The sequence below is a fragment of the Salvia hispanica genome, chromosome 4 (assembly GCF_029641045.1).
Source record: "Salvia hispanica isolate PSC_SH4W2 chromosome 4, Shi_PSC_v1, whole genome shotgun sequence".
Classification (NCBI taxonomy): domain Eukaryota; kingdom Viridiplantae; phylum Streptophyta; class Magnoliopsida; order Lamiales; family Lamiaceae; genus Salvia; species Salvia hispanica.
In genome coordinates this window covers 57,146,213-57,165,290 of record NC_142695.1, presented here as the reverse complement: position 1 = coordinate 57,165,290, position 19,078 = coordinate 57,146,213, and the positions used below count along the sequence as shown (strand labels likewise).

Sequence of the window (19,078 nt, the reverse complement as noted above, 5' to 3'; positions counted from 1 at the left end):
TTTCTTTAAATCTCTAATATTATTGTCTCTTCTTATTTTATCTTCATTTATTCTTATTTTATCTTCAAATTTGTATGTCAAAAAGAAATTCTCCAACTAAATTGAGATGAAAAAGTGATAGGAGTACTAATTTTTATGGACATAAAAAATATACTCTCTCCGTCCCATTAAATATGCAACACTTGCTTTTCGGCACGGCATTTTGTGTGGTGTTGTTTTGTGAGTTAATGAAGAGAGAGTAAAGTAATAGGAAAGAAAAAGTATAGAGAGTATTATTTTCATTTTTAGAAATGTTTCATTTTTAATGAGACAGACCAAAAAGGAAAATGTTTCATTTCTAATAAAACGGGGAATGAAACATAAGGAGTACTTCTTCAGTTCCGGCTTTAATTGAGGTGGTTCTTTCTTTTGGTACAAATTAAGAAAAGGTTCTCTACTTTTTATTTCTTTTCATTCGAATTCACGAGAAGAAAAAGTGGGTGTGAACGTGTTATATGGAGTTGTAACTGAAATATAGTATCTCAATTTGACGTGGATGAATTTTGTTTTATTAGTATTTTATTTGAAGGGGCGGTTTAAATTATGAACAATAGTCATTGAATTAATTCCAATGTATATTTAGTATCTAAATGGGCCAGAGAAGATCCCGGGCTGGTTTTATGATTTATTTGATATTGGGCCTTTTCTAAGAGTCCAACATCTTTACGAAATTACCGATATTGACAATAAGAGAGTAAGAGAATGATGTTCACGTTACTGTATCATTATTTATTTTATGCATTTAGTTTTGTGTACCTCCCTTCGTCCCAAAAAAATATGCACCCATTCCTTTTCAGTTGTCTCACAAGAATATACATTTTTTTAATTTTGGAAAGTCTTTTCTCTTTAATGAGGTGGGACTCATTTTTCACACAGTACTTTAGTTGCTTTTTATCTCTACCTCTCTCTTACTTTACAAATTTTATATTAAAATTCGTGTCGAACACAAAATGCATGTTCTTTGGGGACGGAGGGAGTACATATGAAAATTTATTATTAATAATATTAATTATTATAAATTTAAAAAATCATTAAAAGAATGTATTAAACTTTAATTTTCATGTAATTTGAAAATTTTTATATCAATGATAATATTTAAATATTAAAAAATAAATAAGTAGCAATATAGTCGAAGGGGTCCGTTACAATGCTAACTTTTCTTAAATTGGTAACTTGCTAACTCATAAACGCAGAGTATTAAAAATATCAATACGATCATATTAAAATATTATGCTGACATTTTAAATACCCAGTGTATTAAAATATTAACTATGTTTATATTAATATTTTAATATTTTATTATTAATTGAAGAAAGTTAGCAATGTCACTAGTCGAAAGTCGAAACATATGTCAAGAGTATATATATAAAAGCGGTAGTAGGTAGGACAAGGAAAATAGGAAGAAAACATTCACTCACCAAACTTGGATGCTGAGACCACTAAAATCCCAACTACCACACTCCTATTCTCATATCATCAGCTTTTATGATCACAGCAGTTTCTCCTCAATTCGTCTAAACAAGTGTTCAGTCAAAGAGAGCCGTGTCAGAATTTGCCTTTTATAATTCTGTGAGTAATTTTTCGCTGAAATAATCACGAGTTAAATTGCACTTCATTTTGGTGAAGTGGGTCATTTTTTTTCTTGATTTTCTACTAGTTTCTTGATTTTTGACACATTTTAGCTGACAAAGATTCAATCTTGGTACACTGATTTTGCACATTCGACTGCTTGAACTTTTTTCTTTTTTCTTTGACTGATGAATTATTTTCTAAATTGAATTATTTTCACGATGTTTTATGTTTGTATCATGTTTATTGGTTGGACTGTGATTGTGAAGGATGAGATAGCTGGAGTTTTTTCACAGTTATAGTTAGATTTCTTGAATTTTGACACATTTTAGCTGTCAAAGACTCAATCTTGATACACTGATTTTGCACATTCTACTGATTGAACTTTTTTCTTTCTTCTTTGAGCTAAGACTGATGAATTATTTTCTTAATTGATGTCATTGCTTGAGCAGTTCTTTGTTGGGAAGATATTAGACAAAAGGGATCATGAATTCATGATGTTTTATGTTTGTATCATGTTTATTGGTTGGACTGTGATTGTGAAGGATGGAGATGGCAGGGGTTTTTTCACAGTTATAGTTAGATTTCTGATTGATTAAATTGACTGAAATTAGGAAGAATGCTGTCTCTTTTTTATTGTGCTTGAAGTATGTAAGGATAAAATGTACAATAAATTACCAGTCTTGTGATTGTTTGGTATGAACATGTTCCTGATTTGTGTTAGATTGTCCATCTATTGATGGTTGTTTTTGTTTCCATGGCATTGTTTAGTGAATAATAACTCTTTTAACGAGGAAACGTTTGGTTTCTGCTTTGCTTGTTGATAGTCCTGTTTATTGAGAGGAATTAAATAACTCTCTATGATACATGTGTTCCTTGCGCGTAGATGTAAGTGAAGAATATTAGAATGGCGTATCAAGACTCGTAATTTGCTTTTTCTTGTGTTATGGGTACTAATTTCCCAACCGATCCTTTGAACATATTGAAGCTATGCCACATGATTGTTCCTCAGTCTTTCTTGGATTTATACTGCATTGTACAGCCGGCAAACGTGGTCTAATTCACTCTGTGCTATATGTATATTGTAGTTTAGTGTCTTTGTTATAGACTTATACTTATGTATACACATATATACTTACATATTCCCTCGATTTGTGAATTCTGCTTGGGCTTAAACCTTCTGAAAACTGTAGGTGTTTCCTCTCTTATCTTGTTGAGTAAAGCCGGTGTAATTTCAATGGCACAAGTGGCTGTAAATCCAGATGAAGAGGTACACTAGTCTCTTATATTGCACATTAGTCTCTTCTTTCAGTAATTACCGAGATTCGTTAACTGTTGATATCTGAATGTCTTGCTTAGGTCGTTCTAGGTGAGGAAGTCGGCCATGTAAGAGTGATCACCTTGAACCAGCCTCGACGATTGAATGTTATTTCATTTGAAGTGGTAACTTAAGGAAATTAAACCTTAAATTCCTTTTTTTTTCATTTGAATGCTTTCCTAAAAAAAGTCGGATAAATTGGACTAGGTTGAGTTGCTGGCGAGGCTATTGGAAAAGTGGGAGAAAGACGACGACGCAGAACTGATACTAATCAAGGTCAGTTCATAACCAAAACAGTGTAACTAACTGAAATAATTTACCTAAAAAGCCAAGATTTTTAAGCTCAAAGCTTCTCGTATGTCTGTAGGGATCTGGCCGGGCTTTCTCAGCTGGCGGGGATCTTAAAATGTTTTATGATGGAAGAATGTCGAGTAAGTGGAAAAACATTCTTATTCTAGCTTTTTATATATCTACAAAACTGATAGAAGTTTACCTTTGTTCGTTTTCCAGAGGATCCGAGCCTTGAAGTGGTGTACCGAATGTATTGGCTATGTTACCACATCCATACATATAAGAAAACACAGGTTTCGGTCGAAACTCCCTACATATTAGTCAAAAATTTAGAATTAATGGTAACACTCACTAATTTATTATTGACTGTGTAAGGTTGCTCTAGTTCATGGGATTTCCATGGGTGGAGGTGCATCCTTGATGGTCCCAATGAAGTTCTCCGTCGTCACAGAAAAAACCGTGTATAATCAATCCTTCTCTTCCATTTACTCTATACTCGCATTTGGATATTGATGATTTCGTTTACGACACATTGAGCTAGGTTTTTGCAACTCCGGAGGCTAGCATTGGCTTTCATACTGATTGTGGTTTTTCGTACATCCTCTCACACCTCCCCGGGCATCTAGGTGAGTCGAATGATCATGTATGATCGATAAATTAATTAAATAAAGATCACTTTTTTCAAAGTGTGACTAATTTGGAATTGCTTAGGGGAGTTTTTGGGCTTGACCGGGGCTCGGCTGAACGGCGCAGAATTGGTTTCAGCAGGGCTTGCTACTCATTTAGTCCCCTCCGAGGTTAGATAAGTTAAATAGGACTATTTTTGCACCAATCATCTCCTCATCTCCCGTGCTGAAAATCGATCTTTGCACGTTTATTTTTTATTTGCATGATGTGAATGTAAGCTCGGGGAATCTCTTGATTCTCACGTTGAATTTGAAACTTGAAAGACGATCTCAACTCTTTAGAATTTAGATCTTTTCTGATTTTCACAGCATCAACTGGCTGACTCTGTTAAGAAACTTTCTGTTCTTAGAAACTCCCGGAGCTACAGAGTCGTTTGATGAGTCTAAACAGTGGTGACGAGCATGCTGTCAAATCTGCAATCGAGGAGTTCTCCACGAGTGTTGAGATTGACGAACAAAGTATCCTGAACAAGTAATGTCTTACACTCTTCGCCTTCGTATCGAAAGTGAACTGGTCATGTTGAAATATCCGAGGCTTTATACTTGTGGATTTATCGCAGGAAAGCAATCATCGACGAGTGCTTTGCCAAGGATTCTGTGGAGGAGATCTTAATATCATTTGTGAGTGATTTCAAGAATGTTGTATTTGTATCGTGTAGATTACTTAACGATACTCCCCGTTTCCCAGGAAGCTGAGGCGAGCAAAGAAGGGAATGGCTGGATTGCGCCGTTCCTTAAAGGCCTCAAGAGATCATCACCAACCGCATTAAAGATAACACTACAGTCGGTAATGTTTCTCCAAACACTAGAGTCGGAAATGTTGCTATGTTGTCTTCTGCTCGTATTCGTGACAGTGGTTTTGATTGTGCTCAGATTCGCGAAGGGAGGAAGCAAACACTGGCCGAGAGCATGAAGAAAGAGTTCAGGGTCACGATGAACATTCTTCGAACTGTGATATCCGGTGATGTTTACGAGGTACTTGTGAGATTCTTTCGATTTCTCGATGATTTCTCGGTCGTCTACTCATTGCTAAATGGCATTTTGCACCATTTCTTGTAAAGGGTATTAGAGCTGTTACCATTGACAAGGACAATGCACCCAAGGCAAGTCTCTCTCTCTCTCGTGTCCATTCCACACCAAACTCAGTCCTTCCTCTTTTTTCTTATGAAAATGTGCCTGCAGTGGGACCCACCGACCCTTGATGCCGTTGAGGCAGAGAAGATCGAGCAGGTGTTCCAGCCGTTCGAAGAGGATTTGGAGCTCAATATTCCAACAGGAGATGAGTTCAGGTAACGAAAACCTTATGGCTTGAGTCGCGGCTTCAACTTCAACTCATCGCGTCTATAACTCGATTTTCAGGTGGCAAGGAAAATACGAAGATTCGCCATATGCAGCGTAAAGGAGAGATTCGCGTCTGTTTTCTTGTTTTGTTTTGTTTTGTTTTGTTTTGTTTGTATATCAGTATTATCTTGTCTATCGTACCGAATGCCACCATAGACTAATAATAGCCGGCCCAAATGGGTAGCCCGATTCCTTATTTGGGCCGGCCCATTGGGTTTGAGCTGAATTGAGATCCCTTGTTGTCTGATCATAATTAGATATTCTTGGAAATTTGTCATTTTATAGTAGGGGACTAAAACTTTTTTGCTCAAGATTATCCATCTGATTATTGGGAATAAGTTCATTTCACTAATAAAATAAACAACATAATCCGTTTGCCGTCCTTGGTGAAGCAAACAAATTGGGGTAGTACACACATTTGTGGGTCCAAAGACAACTATTGTGTAATATAAAAGGACCAAAAGCCCAACGTCATATGGTATATTTTAATTAGAGAAAATAATGGTGTAACAAAATTAGCCTATCAACGAATCTTTCTTTGTTGGATTTTTTATCATCCTTCTTGTTATGCAACTTGATTTTGATTAGGTTTGGTTTCCCTATAACATTTTATAATGTTGATCATATTCTATGTCATCAATAAATACTATAGTACAATTTTGTCACATATATTGATAGTGAAATAGATATATAAAGTCATTCCTATAGTTGTTACATAGAGATTGATAAATGATAATAGGTTATACAATACCCATCCGTCCCATTTAAAATATCTCATTTTTGTAGTACACCTCTAAGAAATAAAAATAACACTCTATCCACTTTATTCTTTGTTCAGAATAAACAAAACAATCCTGCATCAAAATTTATACGGAAAAAAATGTTTCACTTTGAAGAAAACGAATGGAGTACAAAATAATTTATTTTCGATATGAAATATAGGTTCTCCTATTTATTATACGACGAGCCACACTCGTGTGTGCTCTGACTAGTTATATGTGTGAGTTAGACCTTGTCGAATGTAGGTGAGACCTAACCTCTACCGGTTTTTTCTTCTTAAAACATTTAACTTTTATTTATACACCTATATAGACGACGAGGGTGGAAAAAAATGTTGAAATCTATTATGCTAAAAGAACCTTATTTAATGTTCCCCTACCACTCAGTGGTGCATATTTCCTTTTGCGACAATTTACTTGACTTTATACTTTTCTAAATATGAAAACAACACTCTTTACTCTATTGTTTTCACTTTATACAATACTGCATAATATCTCGTGCTGAAAGAAAAATGTTAGGATTTAAACAAGAGAGAGAAGTACATATACATAAATTATTACTGCGTTTAGACAAAATCAATTGAGAACTCAATGCAAAACTATTAGCTCAAGGACCTAATTGCTATTCAAGAATTGAACATGTCCTCAATTTAAGCAACCACTCTCAAAAAAATCATATCTTATAACTCCAATTATTCTCCCCAAATAAATACTAATTCAAATCCAATCTATTTTACAAATCGTCCACTCTTCCCGCATATACAAACTGACCCATTAATATGATATCATGTGACAGCTAACTTTAAACCTAAATTATTACAAGTGAGCAATAAACCCTCATCACTGCATCACATATATTATAAAACTAATTAAATCCCACAAGAATGTGTCAAGAAATTATTATTTAATTAGTGAATTGGTTTGCACGTCCTTAATAAATTACTCCCCTATGCCAATCTGTCAACGTGACTACTCCCATATTAAAATCCCTAAGCTCACAAATTCCACCACCCTACACCAACTCCCTCCGGCCACCTCCTCCGCCACCGCCACCGCCTCCGGCCAAATTACACACACATGCATACAAAAGCTACACACACATAGTAGTGTTTTTTTTTGTGTATATAAACATATTTTCTATAGTAATTGTGATTTAAAATGGAGGGTGGATTTGATGATGAACACGATGAGGCTTCCGCCGCCACTCCTCCGCGGGATAATACGGCCGAATCTCCGGTTTCCGGTGACGAAGAAGCGTATGCTCCTTCTCCAAAAAAAAGGTGTGATTTTGTAACTTTTTTTTTTTTTTGAAAATAGTATCAATTGATATTATGTTTTTAATTTTTTTGAGTTTTTGTAGTAGGAGGGGTGCTAATAAAAGAGTAGTGACGGTGCCCATCGGCGGCGGAGACGGCTCCCGGAGCAAAACGGAGGTGTATCCGCCGCCGGATTCTTGGTCGTGGCGGAAATACGGCCAAAAGCCTATAAAGGGATCGCCTTATCCAAGGTAATTAATTATTTATTTAATTTAATTAATGTATTCTTATACTATTATGTGTTCTTTTTTACTATCATAAACCAAAAAAATGGATAAAAATGGTGGATTGAAATTAAATGAAAATGGTGTAGCTGCCGGCGGAGGGAGGAGGGGGTAGGTGGTGGTGGTTTTAAATTATTGTAAAGTGAAAAGAGATAAACTACTATTAAAGAAATAGATTATTAGAGGCGGCTATGGAATAATTAATAATTGAATTATTGAATAATGGTTAGTAGTTGGAATTTGTCTAATTAATTTTTGAATCCCACTCGCTTTCATCTTTGCTCCATTTTGGACCATTTCCCACGCTCTTGAGCATAGAAAAGATTGAAAAATTAAAATATAAAAAAGCCACTTGCAATTCATGTGTTGAAAGATACTTAGCACACACATTTTGATTTCATGGGCTAGTCAAATTGGGGGATGGCATGCCTCCAATTTTTTGAAACATTCAAACTTCTATTTTTTTTTAAATTTTGAGGATAAAATTTGTTCCATTTTTTTTATTTTTAATGTTATGCCTAATTTATTCATCTATTTTATTATATTTCTCTTTATTTTAAGATTAATATCAAGAAAATATAATGGTAATAGTAAATAATAATACTACTAATATAGTTATCAAAATAGAAGGTGACTAATTTTTGGGACAATCCAAAATAGATCAACAACAGTATTGGTTATGGACAGATGCAGTATAATTTTGAAGATTTGTCAAATACACCATATGCAAGTTAAATTTGATTTTTGTTTTGATTTCAAAAGAAGAAGTACTAAAAGTCTATGAAAATATCTTCTTGAATCTCAACGTGAAATGTCTAGCTGGTGTATATCTCTCGAGCTTACAAAGATAAAGAAATACTTGCCTTTTAGGACTTTGTGTTAAATTTTTATTTTTCCTTAATTTACCCAATATTGCTGCCGACAACAGCAACAAATATGTATATCACCTTATCCAAATTTATTAATTAGTCTGGTGAAATTTGGTGTGCCATAAAGAATGGTAGTACTATACTATACACCATAATAGTAATGCCATCTTTTTCATGCAACTTTATCTTATATCGAGTACGATAAGACAATAATTCTATGCTTTAATAATGGGGTCTCTTTTTGTTTTATATTATTTTTTTTATTTCATCTCATTAAAATCGTTCCACTTTTGAATTTTATCATTTCTATTTTCTCTTTAACAATTCAATTTTTTCAATTTATCGATTTTATCTTCATATTCTTGATTTGCATCAATGTTATGAATTGTCTAGTTATTATCTAAAAATTTGTCACTTATTTTTATTTCCGTCCGCCTCTAAAAATTTGACACTTTTCATTTTTATCATGTTTAGTAATGAATCTCACATTCAACTGACTCATTTGACTCCATTTGCATGACAGGGGATATTACAAGTGCAGCAGCTCGAAAGGTTGCCCGGCCAGAAAACAAGTTGAGAGAAGCCGGCTTGACCCCACAACCCTCCTTATCACCTACTCTTGCAATCACAACCACCCTCTCCCCACCACCACCAAGAATCACCACCACCACCAACACCACAAACCTCCTTTGCCCACGACGGCGGCTTCCTCGGCCGCGAAGACGACAATCTCATCCTCGTCATCCGACACCGTCAGTCCACCACCGGTAACCAGCTTCCCTCCCGAGCCCACCTCCAGCCAGCCTGACGTCGAGCCGTGTCCGGCGGACGACGGATTCGTCGAGCTGGCCGGAGAGCTCGGCTGGCTGTGCGACGTGGTGCCCGCGACGACCCTCGTGGTGGTCCCCACGTGGGGCGGCGCCCAGGCCGACATGGAGTTCTCCGTGCCCATCGGGGAGGAGGACAAGCTCCTATTCGGAGACCTCGGGGACTTGCCCGAGTCCTCCATGGTGTTCCGACGACATAGGGTGGAAGCGCCGTGCTGTGCCGGCGGCACCGGATGAGAGCATAGAACTCAAAACGTGAATAACAATAATAAAAATTCGCACAAATCTTGGCATCATGTCTTCTTCTTTTTTTCCCCTTCCCTCACTGTAAAGATATGGAGAAAAATTATTTCATTTGACCTTTTTTTCTTTTTTCCTCCTCTTTTCTACATATAATATGTACAAATAGAGATGCTTCTGGTTAGGGTTCGGAACTAGCGGTTACGGTTCCAAGGGAAGTGCAACCATAACCGGGCCGACATATAAATTCACGGTACTGGTGGTTATCGGCGATCAGAAACAAAATAGAATCGAAATGCCAATTCCAATATTTAACCAGTGAGAAACAGTTACGATTCCAAAACCAGAACTGTCGGTCCGGTTCAGGTTCGATTCAAGTTCTAACAAAACTCGAAGTCGAAGAAACACACAGAAGCAATGAGATGTTATAACGATTATATATGCAATGGTTTTCCATGAAAAATATCCCCAACACAACACCATTGTCATAAAAATGCATTGTAAAACTATCCAAATAAACTATCATCTCGTCGTGCTTCGATTAAATTTTAGTGTTGACGAATATACTCCTTGTATACTCGGGACTAGTGTAGAACAGAAAGTAAAAAGGGACGATAAGGTATAGAGTAAAGAGATAGAAAGGGATGTCAGTAGCAAGTGATTCTGAAACAAAAGGTATCCACGATGATAGTTACCGAGCTCCTAGCTTGAGCAGCACCCGAGTTTCTTCCAAGCAGATGAGTCGTCCTTGACATTAATGGTTTGCCCTTTAGATGGAAACGAAGAAGCAGCTTCATCGCCACCCTCAACTGCCTTCCTGCTCACGACCCGGTGAATCTCAGCGAGGACTTCAGTGAAGGCGTTATCGACGTTGATTGCTTCCAAAGCAGAAGTCTCCATGAAGTAGAGAGACTCCCTCTCAGCTAATTCTTGACCCTCCTCGGTTGAAACTGCTCTCAGATGGCGAAGATCCGATTTGTTGGCGATGAGCATGACCACAATGTTTGGATCGGTGTGACCTCTCAGTTCGTTGAGCCATCTTAAGACGTTCTCGTAAGTAGAACGCCGGGTAACATCATATACCAGCAGTGCACCAACAGCTCCTCGATAGTAAGCACTAGTGATGGCACGATATCTGTGGAACAATAAACAAACATTATAAAATCGCCAATAGCAGCATATAAAGCAGAAGATCTATTTAACATCCAGTGAGTGTTTCTTCTCTAAATTGCCATATAAATTACATCGAATCAAACATGACAATACGATTAGCTTCAACGTATAGAGAACAGAATATCGACAAAGAATGGTCTATTTAGATACGTGCAATACGACTATACAAGGTGGAACAAATATCCTCATTTTCAATCAGAGCTAATTAAAAGTCCAGAAATTTGTGGGCAGTATGAAAAGTTCGATCTTAGCCAAATCACAGAAAAAAAAGTTTTGCAAAAGAAATCTACTCTAGTTGTACACGAGAAAGTATATCACAGGCATCAAAAGAAAACAAGGTAGTTATCAAATCTAAAATGACATTTAACCATAGTTTTGCTCCAACTTAACACATAAATGCAAGCAATGGAGCACGAATCTGTCCTTGTAAAAGGAGATGCTAATATTTTGACCGCATGAAAGTTAGATTAAGGTGCAACGTGCACGAAATTCAAATTAACAGGGGATAGACAAATATGAGAAGTGCCACTGCCTGAAAATTACAACGATGCTAGACACTCGAAGACTGATCACCAATCGTAATGTATGGGTTTCCAGTATTTCCCCATCGAGTGGTGTAAAACCTAAACGACTTCCTACAAGTGATCTCGTAATAGCAGATGCTTGTTGACCCTGCCCTCTCATAAAGGATCAAGGATGAATGTTACTGGTATATATACGCTAAGTGACGGCTTGGCTGGGCAGGTTTTAATCTGACACGGTGCATCAAGTGCAACAAAAAACATCGCGCGTGAAATGAATCCAAAAATGCAACCCATTAATCCACACATGTAACCCCTTAAAAAAATCAATTGGAAGTAGCCACACCAAACTAATACTCACACACACGACTCGATTGTACCCTACAGTGGAGCCACCTAAGCCCCGCCAAAATGGATACCATCCCCAATTATGCACATCCAACTCCCTCCTCCATGCCTAATACTCACACACACACACACACGACCCGTTGTACCTATATTGAGCCACCTAAGCCCCACCAAAATGGATACCATCCCCAGTTATGCATATCCAACTCCCTCCTCCACGCCTAATACTCACACACACCAAAAATGGATATTATCCTCAATTATGCATATCCAACTCCCACCTCCGTGCCTACTGCTTACACACACAACTCGATTGTACCCTACACCGGAGCCCCCTAAGCCCCACCAAAATGGATACCATCCTCAATTATGCATATCCAACTTCCACCTCCATGCCTACTACTCCCACACACGATGCGGTAGTACCTTGCAGGAGAGCAATTGAAGCTCCACCAAAATGAATACCATCCTCAACTATGCATATCCTACTCCCCTCCACGCCTAATACTCCCACACGATTCATTTATACCCTAAAGGAGAGCCATCTAAGCTCCACCCTAATGGGTACCATCCTCAATTATGCATATCCAACTCCCACCTCCGCGCCTAATACTCACACACACGACTCGATTGTACCCTAGCGGAACCCCCACCACCACAAATCTCCCCATGTATGCCACCTTGTTCTCCGATTCTCCAATTTGTTTCGATCTATACACTAAACGCCCCCTCTCAAATTCTCACAATTTCCCAATACATGAAACACCTCAGTAGCAGCAAACTCCACACACAAACTCACGAATTGCACTTCTTCATAATCAATTACACATAAAACCAAGCCTACATCTTGCTCAAATCAAACAATTTCAAAAACAAAACAAAATAAAAATCGAATCTTGCGAGTAAAATCAGTAAAACAGAAAACACAAAAAAGGAAAACAAGAAAAAGGGAAGACCTCTCTTGACCAGCAGTGTCCCAAATCTGAGCCTTGATAACTTTACCATCGATGTTAAGGCTCTTGGTTGCGAATTCAACCCCGATAGTGGACTTGGACTCGAGATTGAACTCGTTCTTGGTGAATCTCGAGAGGAGATTGGATTTCCCAACGCCCGAATCGCCGATTAGCACTAGCTTGAAGAGATAATCGTACTCATCTTCGCCCTTGTAGCCAGCCATCCCTGTTTGATTGCTTGATGATGATTCAATTTCAGAGAATTGGGCGAAATGATGGAGTTGTTGAAGGAAGGAATGATGGGAGTGGAGATTATACTTGGAGACTGATGTCGGGTTTATTTTGCTAGATTCTTGGATTAATTTTCACAACACCCCCTTGACAAAAAATTGTTAAAAATTCAATCTTTAGTCTTTACATATGTAAACTAGATAAATTTTCATCATAATTAGGGATAATTACAATTTACGTGCAAAATATTTCACTAATATTTTAATTGAGTACAAAATATTTTAAGTTAATAAATAGTAGTATCATACAAAAAATTTGATTAGTGTTTCAAATTAGTACATTCCGTCTAAAAATCACTAACATCGTTACTTTTTCTTATGTTTCATCCTTTCGACTCTTAAATTAGCTACAAATATTAGCTGAAAGTTAAATGTGAATTCATTGCTTGATAAAATGCCCATATGGCAATAAGATACTCCCTCCGTCCCAAGATAAGTGATCTGTATTCCTTTTTGGAGTGTCCCACTATAAGTGACCTATATTTCCATTTTTAGCAAAAAGTCATCTCTTTTACTTTATTCTTCACATTCTTTATTCTCTCTTCTCTCCTCTACTTTTCCCTCTCTCATACTTTACTCTCTCCACTTTAACTTATTTAAATATCATTCCTTAAATCTCGTGCCCAAAAGAAGTAGGCCACTTATCTTGGGACGGAGGGAGTATTATTTAGAAAAATAATACGGAGTATCATGTTTTTAGGGCATAATTTTGGAGAAAAACAAGAAAATGTGATAGTGTTAGTGATTTTAGATGGAATGTACCAATTCGTAACACAAATCAAACTTTTTGTATAATATTTGTTAACTTAAAACATTTTGTACTCAATTGAAACATTGGTGAAACAATTTGTATGTACGTTCTAATTATCCCATAATTACCTATTGCATTTCAAGACAATGAAATACTCCTAATTTTTTCTTTGCAAATTGCATTAATTATATTTTCGTGAGTTTTATCAATGCACTTTTAAGATATTGATTGCTCCAATAAGATATTCAGGGTACTATTTTGATATATACAAATTATATTCAATTTATAATATAATATACTGCACACGGTTGAAAAAATACATAAAATTTGTTCAAAAATTATTATGTCCCACAATTTTAAACATCAATCGGAAATCCTGAGATTTTGGATTGTTCGTAGTCATCTAGTGCAATTTAGTGCAATTTTTTTTCTTGCGCAACTATGTCTGATAAATCATATGTGGACATCATCGATGAGTTATATGATATGTCTAATTATACATAAAATATTGTCTTGTAATTGAAATATATGAACAAATGCAGCACTTAGGCACGCAGTGCTTTTGAATGTGAGATTATTGCGTATACCTCCAGAATTTCATGATTTTCCAACTTATTTTGTAATTTGTGGGATCAAACTAAAAACTCACTCAATTTTATATTTGTTGACAATTTGCCCCATAATATGTATCTTGTGAGGTATGTTTTTTTATTGATTTATGTCCAGAATTTCATGATTTTCCAACTTATTTTGTAATTTGTGGGATCAAACTAAAAACTCACTAAATTTTATATTTGTTGACAATTTGCCCCATTATATGTATCTTGTGAGGTATGTTTTTTATTGATTTATGGAAATATGATACTCATAAGAGAAAGATATTATTTTTTACTAAAGTTATGCATATCCTAATGATTTTCATTCCATGGCATTTCTTTCGCATGCTTACACATCAAAATTCACAAAATAATAATGTGATTTGCAATTTTTTCTTGCTATAGTCAAAAGAAATGTTTGGTCAAAAGTAATATACTCATACTTTAAAAAGAATGAAGTGTGTTTAGGATAATCTAAAGTGAGGTGGAATCCTAATATAAAGATGACCAAAGTGTTAGGCATGGGCAAAAATATCAGAAACTTAAAAATTGAAAATGAAATTTAAATTTAAATTTAACTTTAAAATTTAGTTTGAGTTTTTTTGAATTTTCAGTGTGGATTGAATTTTTTCGAAAATTTTAGATGTTTATTTCAGATCAAATCGGATATGATGTTAATATAAGAGTAATCCGGATTTCGAAATACATTTATATGGTATATTAAAAATATTTAATAATATAAAGTAAACAGATTTTGTTGAACAATTTTTAATGGGATTTGGACATTTGATATTAGATTTCTGATATTTGTATTGAATTTTCAAAAATTTCAGATTTTTGGTACTGAGATTTCGATTTTTTATAGTTTTATGCAATTTCAATTTTTTTCAAATCAAATAATATTTTTTAGTTCAAATTTTGGATTTTTGGGCGAATCGGATTGGATCAGATTCATTTCTCATAAAGTTTTAGATTTTTTTATTGGATCGTATTGGCAAAAAATCGATTCGTAATCGCACCCCTATAAATAGATTTAATCAAATATGGTTAGTTCCAAGACTTTAAAATTATTCAGAGTTGGTCAAATTTGATCCAAACCACTACTGTAAAAATTAGCTGAAAATTTATAAAATTTGAAATTATTTATAATTATCACATGACAAATTTTGTTTAGCGAATTTGTAGTATCTACTATTTGCCGTGAAACAATACGTAGCCGTCACTGCAATGAGTTAAACGATGTCATATATTCACGAAGAAATAACATCATTTGGTTGAAAAAACTTCTACAATATATTGCACTTAAATGATCATATTTTTCTCCATAAAATGATTGTGAACAAATTCAAATTTATAGTGTTTTTGACAAATTTTAAAGTTCAACGATGAATCAAAACTTGATCAAACTTCACAATAATTCTGGCAATTTAATTAGAAGCTCCCACTAGACCTGCCCAAGGTTTATGGAACCAGCGGCTAAACCCTAAAACCGAAACCGTGCCGGAACCGCCGGTTCCGCGCGGTTTCAAACCGGAACCGCGAAAAACAGCCGAAAAACCGTGAAATCAAGCCGGAACCGCAAAAAACTGATGGTTTGAAATCGTGAAAAATCGTAAAAATACCGCCGGAAAACCGTCAGTTCGAAATCGAAACCGGCAGTTTTGGAACCGAAATCGTAACCGTGAAATACCCTCGCGGTTCGGTTTCGGTTCAACAATTTTCAAAACCGAAACCGGCGGTTCCTGAACCGTGGGTACCTCTAGCTCCCACCATACACTAATATAACGTTCAAAATTTCAAATAATCATATTGTAATTATATATGGGCTTTACTATTTGAACCAGCAGCCCGCATAAAAAATCGGGCCGGGAGAAGGCCCGAGCTGAATCCTCGTCAGCACTTACGCAACAAGCCCATGACCGTACAAGGTGGGCCCGAAGTTGACGCGCTTTCGTCAGCCAAATGAGAGGACACGTGTCACATCCCCAGATGCCACGCGAAGAGCGCGTGGGATGCTGCCAGCTGGAATGTAATATGAAGTCGGCTGGCAAACCTTATCCTCTTTCTTTATGAGAAGTGATAATCTCACCCTCACTACATAAATGGTTATTCACCTACTTATTATAAACTCGATGGGAAAGGAAAAAGCCACATAAATGTAATTTCTCTTGATAAAAAAATGGAAAATATAGGATAATTTTTCTTAGCAATAATATAAATAATGTTTCAAATTTATATACTCCCTCCATCCCATGTTACGTGGACTCTTCCATTTCGGCTCGTCACAAACTACTTACACTATTTATTAGGCCTGAAAATTTAATCCGCGGGTTTCGGGTATTCCCGACCCATTCCCAATACCCGACGGGTTTTGGGTACCCGAAACCCGAATTTATGGGTCCGGGTACGAGTTTGGGTAATTAATGTTAGGATTCTTCGGGTTTAGGGTACCCGAAACCCGTATTAGGATACCGACCTAATACCCGATTAAACCCGATTAATTATGTATTTGTGATAAATATTTTGGTTTATAAAGTTCTTAGTTTACTATTTGGATTATGTTTTACTGCTTTGACATTTTTTAGATTATATGCTTGGTTGCTTTGACATTTCATTATTCTATTATCTCGACTTTAATACTTTTTTACATTCGTGTTCAGTTGCATTATTTATGTTCTTACTTGTTATCTTTTGAAAATATATAGTTAATTAGTTATGCTTTCTCCATTTTATTTACATGTTTAGTTAATGTCTTAAAAAATTAATCTCCTTTATGTTTCAATTTATACCAAAAAAAATTTATTTTAAAATTAAGTAGTGTCTATTTGTCTAATGTCTATTTTATATAATATAGGAGTAGAATTATAGTCAATAAATAGTATAAGTATTGTGTTATTTTAATAATTTCTATTCTCGTCACAAATTAATTTATATAAAAGAATAAATTTCAAATATAATAATTTCGGGTTTATGGGTACCCGATTAGTTGGGTTCGGGTACCCGCATCGGGTATTAGGGTACTCGAATCACATACGGGTCGGGTATTGGGTATGATATTTTTGAGATTTCGGGTTCGGGTACCCGAATTTTTGGGTTTGGGTACCTACGGGTACCCGAATTTACACCCCTACTATTTATAGTTTAAGTTAGATTAATATATTTAATTAATATGTTAGATTAAGTTAAGAGCTCATTTATTAACTGATGTTTTATTACACTTAAAATTCTAATATAATTACACTAAAAAATCAATCCCAAATTTACGGTCTAAAATGAAAAGTGCGGATAACATGAGATGGGTGGAGTATAGAATTAGGATAGGATAATTATGGATATAACACAAAAATTAAGATTATTATGCAATTTAAATTTGAGATTTATATAGTACAGTATTATATTGTTGTCGGCTTGTAATCATGTTGTTTTAAGTGTTTTGTGTCGTATTCGGGTTTGTTACGGCGGATTAGGTCCCACATCACGTTTGGCTTGTTGACATATTGGTTCGGTTTACAATTATTGCATTAACATCCCTAAATGACATTCTCTTTATATTCAACTTATGATTTTTGGTTTATAATTATTGCATCGACATTCCTAATGACATATCTTTATATTTAACTTATAAAATCAGTGGGATATTAAGAAGAAACGACATTAATGTATTTATCTTTGATAATAAAATGAAAAATTTATATATTTAGTACAAATAATTTTAGATACACCATGAACGCACGAGACTGCACACACAAATTAAATTGATGAATCATTGTTTGAGTTTTATCTTTGTTCATATTATTATTAAGTAGACACTGAAGTCGATTTGTATGACTTGTTATCATCAATATTTTATTTATTAATTTAGATTGATCAGACCTATAAATTTATAAAATAATTAAGATTATTACGCAATGTGAAATTGAGTTTTATATAGTACACCAATATTAATGTCGGCTTGTAATTATATTGTAGAAGTGTTTTGTGTTTTGTTCGGATTTATTATAGCGGATTAGGTCCCACATATATATGTTGATTGGTTAGTTAACATAGTGATTCGGTTTACAATTATTGCATCGACATTCCGAAATAACATTATCTGTATATTCATCGTTTCATTCCATGTGCGTTCTCGTGCGTAACTCAAAATAAAATCATCATCAATATCTGGCGCATTTAACACTTATTTTACCGTTATTACTTTTACAACAAACTTATATTCTCATTACTCCCTCCGTCCACGATTAAGAGTCTCATTTCTAAATGGCGCGGGATTTAAGAAAGGTTAAGAAAAGTGGGTGGAAGAAAGTTAGTGGAATAGGGGTCCCACTTATATATATTAGTTTTAAATGATATGTGAGTGGTATGAGTTAGTGGAATGTGAGGTCTCTTTACCATTTATGGTAATTATGAACCGGGACTCTTATTCGTGGACGGACCAAAATGGAAAAACGGGACTCTTATTCGTGGACGGAGGGAGTACTTTTTTTACCAAAGTTTGACCTTTAAATTTATAAAAATTTTAAGATTATTATGCAATGTGAAATTGAATTTTGTATAGTACACCAATATTATTGTTGTCTTGTGATCATATTGTTGAAGTGTTTTGTGTCTTGTTCAGATTTGTTATAGCGGATTAGGTCCCACATATATATATTGATTGGCTAGTTGACATAGTGATTCAATTTACAATTATTGCATCGACACCCCCATATGACATTATATGTATATTCAACGTTTCATACCACGTGCATTCTTGTGCGTAACTCAAAATATAATCATCATCAATATCTGACGCATTTAACACTTATTTTACTGTTATTACTTTTACAACCAACTTAGATTCTCATTATTTTTTTTACCTGAGTTTGACCTTTAAATTTATAAAATTTTTAAGATTATTATGCAATGTGAAATTGAATTTTGTTATAGCACACCAATATTATTGTCGGC

General features: G+C 35.3%; 3 protein-coding genes across 6 annotated transcripts; 2 read left to right on the top strand and 1 right to left on the bottom strand.

Moving 5' to 3' along the window:
- Positions 1-1,431: 1,431 nt before the first annotated feature.
- On the top strand, positions 1,432-5,555 carry LOC125191603 (ATP-dependent caseinolytic (Clp) protease/crotonase family protein). 3 transcript variants are annotated; one of them, XM_048088994.2, is made up of 16 exons: positions 1,432-1,608; positions 2,802-2,878; positions 2,968-3,051; positions 3,134-3,202; positions 3,294-3,357; positions 3,437-3,510; positions 3,593-3,676; positions 3,759-3,843; positions 3,929-4,014; positions 4,254-4,375; positions 4,464-4,524; positions 4,592-4,690; positions 4,777-4,878; positions 4,965-5,006; positions 5,086-5,192; positions 5,263-5,555. In XM_048088994.2, the coding sequence occupies exons 2-16, from the start codon at positions 2,846-2,848 to the stop codon at positions 5,300-5,302; spliced, it is 1,152 nt and encodes a 383-aa protein (XP_047944951.1). In that variant the 5' UTR covers positions 1,432-1,608; positions 2,802-2,845; the 3' UTR covers positions 5,303-5,555. The 3 variants fall into 3 exon arrangements, with proteins under 3 accessions (XP_047944951.1, XP_047944952.1, XP_088913707.1); XM_048088995.2 differs by lacking the exon at positions 1,432-1,608 and adding an exon at positions 1,695-1,741; XM_089057581.1 differs by lacking the exon at positions 1,432-1,608 and having other exon boundaries at positions 2,696-2,878.
- Positions 5,556-6,980: 1,425 nt separating this feature from the next.
- Positions 6,981-9,632, top strand: LOC125191604 (putative WRKY transcription factor 69). 2 transcript variants are annotated; one of them, XM_048088997.2, is made up of 3 exons: positions 6,981-7,303; positions 7,387-7,530; positions 8,956-9,632. In XM_048088997.2, the coding sequence occupies exons 1-3, from the start codon at positions 7,182-7,184 to the stop codon at positions 9,494-9,496; spliced, it is 807 nt and encodes a 268-aa protein (XP_047944954.1). In that variant the 5' UTR covers positions 6,981-7,181; the 3' UTR covers positions 9,497-9,632. The 2 variants fall into 2 exon arrangements, with proteins under 2 accessions (XP_047944954.1, XP_047944953.1); XM_048088996.2 differs by having other exon boundaries at positions 6,983-7,303; positions 7,384-7,530.
- Positions 9,633-9,904: 272 nt separating this feature from the next.
- LOC125191605 (ras-related protein YPT3-like) lies at positions 9,905-12,841 on the bottom strand. The gene is made up of 2 exons (XM_048088998.1): positions 12,498-12,841; positions 9,905-10,634 (listed from the first exon to the last, which is right to left on the bottom strand). Exons 1-2 carry the CDS (start codon positions 12,716-12,718, stop codon positions 10,202-10,204), a joined length of 654 nt encoding a protein of 217 aa, XP_047944955.1. The 5' UTR covers positions 12,719-12,841; the 3' UTR covers positions 9,905-10,201.
- Between the last annotated feature and the right edge of the window lie 6,237 nt (positions 12,842-19,078).

What these genes read in the sequence shown, in the direction of transcription:
- LOC125191603 (XM_089057581.1), top strand. Translation starts at nt 2,726, where the DNA reads ATGTATACACATATATACTTACATATTCCCTCGATTTGTGAATTCTGC. An exon ending in CTCATTTAGTCCCCTCCGAG is followed by an intron (nt 4,015 to 4,253) that starts GTTAGATAAGTT and finishes TTCTGTTCTTAG; the next exon opens with AAACTCCCGGAGCTACAGAG. An exon ending in ACAAGGACAATGCACCCAAG is followed by an intron (nt 5,007 to 5,085) that starts GCAAGTCTCTCT and finishes ATGTGCCTGCAG; the next exon opens with TGGGACCCACCGACCCTTGA.
- LOC125191604 (XM_048088996.2), top strand. Translation starts at nt 7,182, where the DNA reads ATGGAGGGTGGATTTGATGATGAACACGATGAGGCTTCCGCCGCCACT. An exon ending in GCTCCTTCTCCAAAAAAAAG is followed by an intron (nt 7,304 to 7,383) that starts GTGTGATTTTGT and finishes GAGTTTTTGTAG; the next exon opens with TAGGAGGGGTGCTAATAAAA. An exon ending in AAGGGATCGCCTTATCCAAG is followed by an intron (nt 7,531 to 8,955) that starts GTAATTAATTAT and finishes TTTGCATGACAG; the next exon opens with GGGATATTACAAGTGCAGCA.
- LOC125191605 (XM_048088998.1), bottom strand. Translation starts at nt 12,718, where the DNA reads ATGGCTGGCTACAAGGGCGAAGATGAGTACGATTATCTCTTCAAGCTA. An exon ending in GACACTGCTGGTCAAGAGAG is followed by an intron (nt 10,635 to 12,497) that starts GTCTTCCCTTTT and finishes ATTGTTCCACAG; the next exon opens with ATATCGTGCCATCACTAGTG.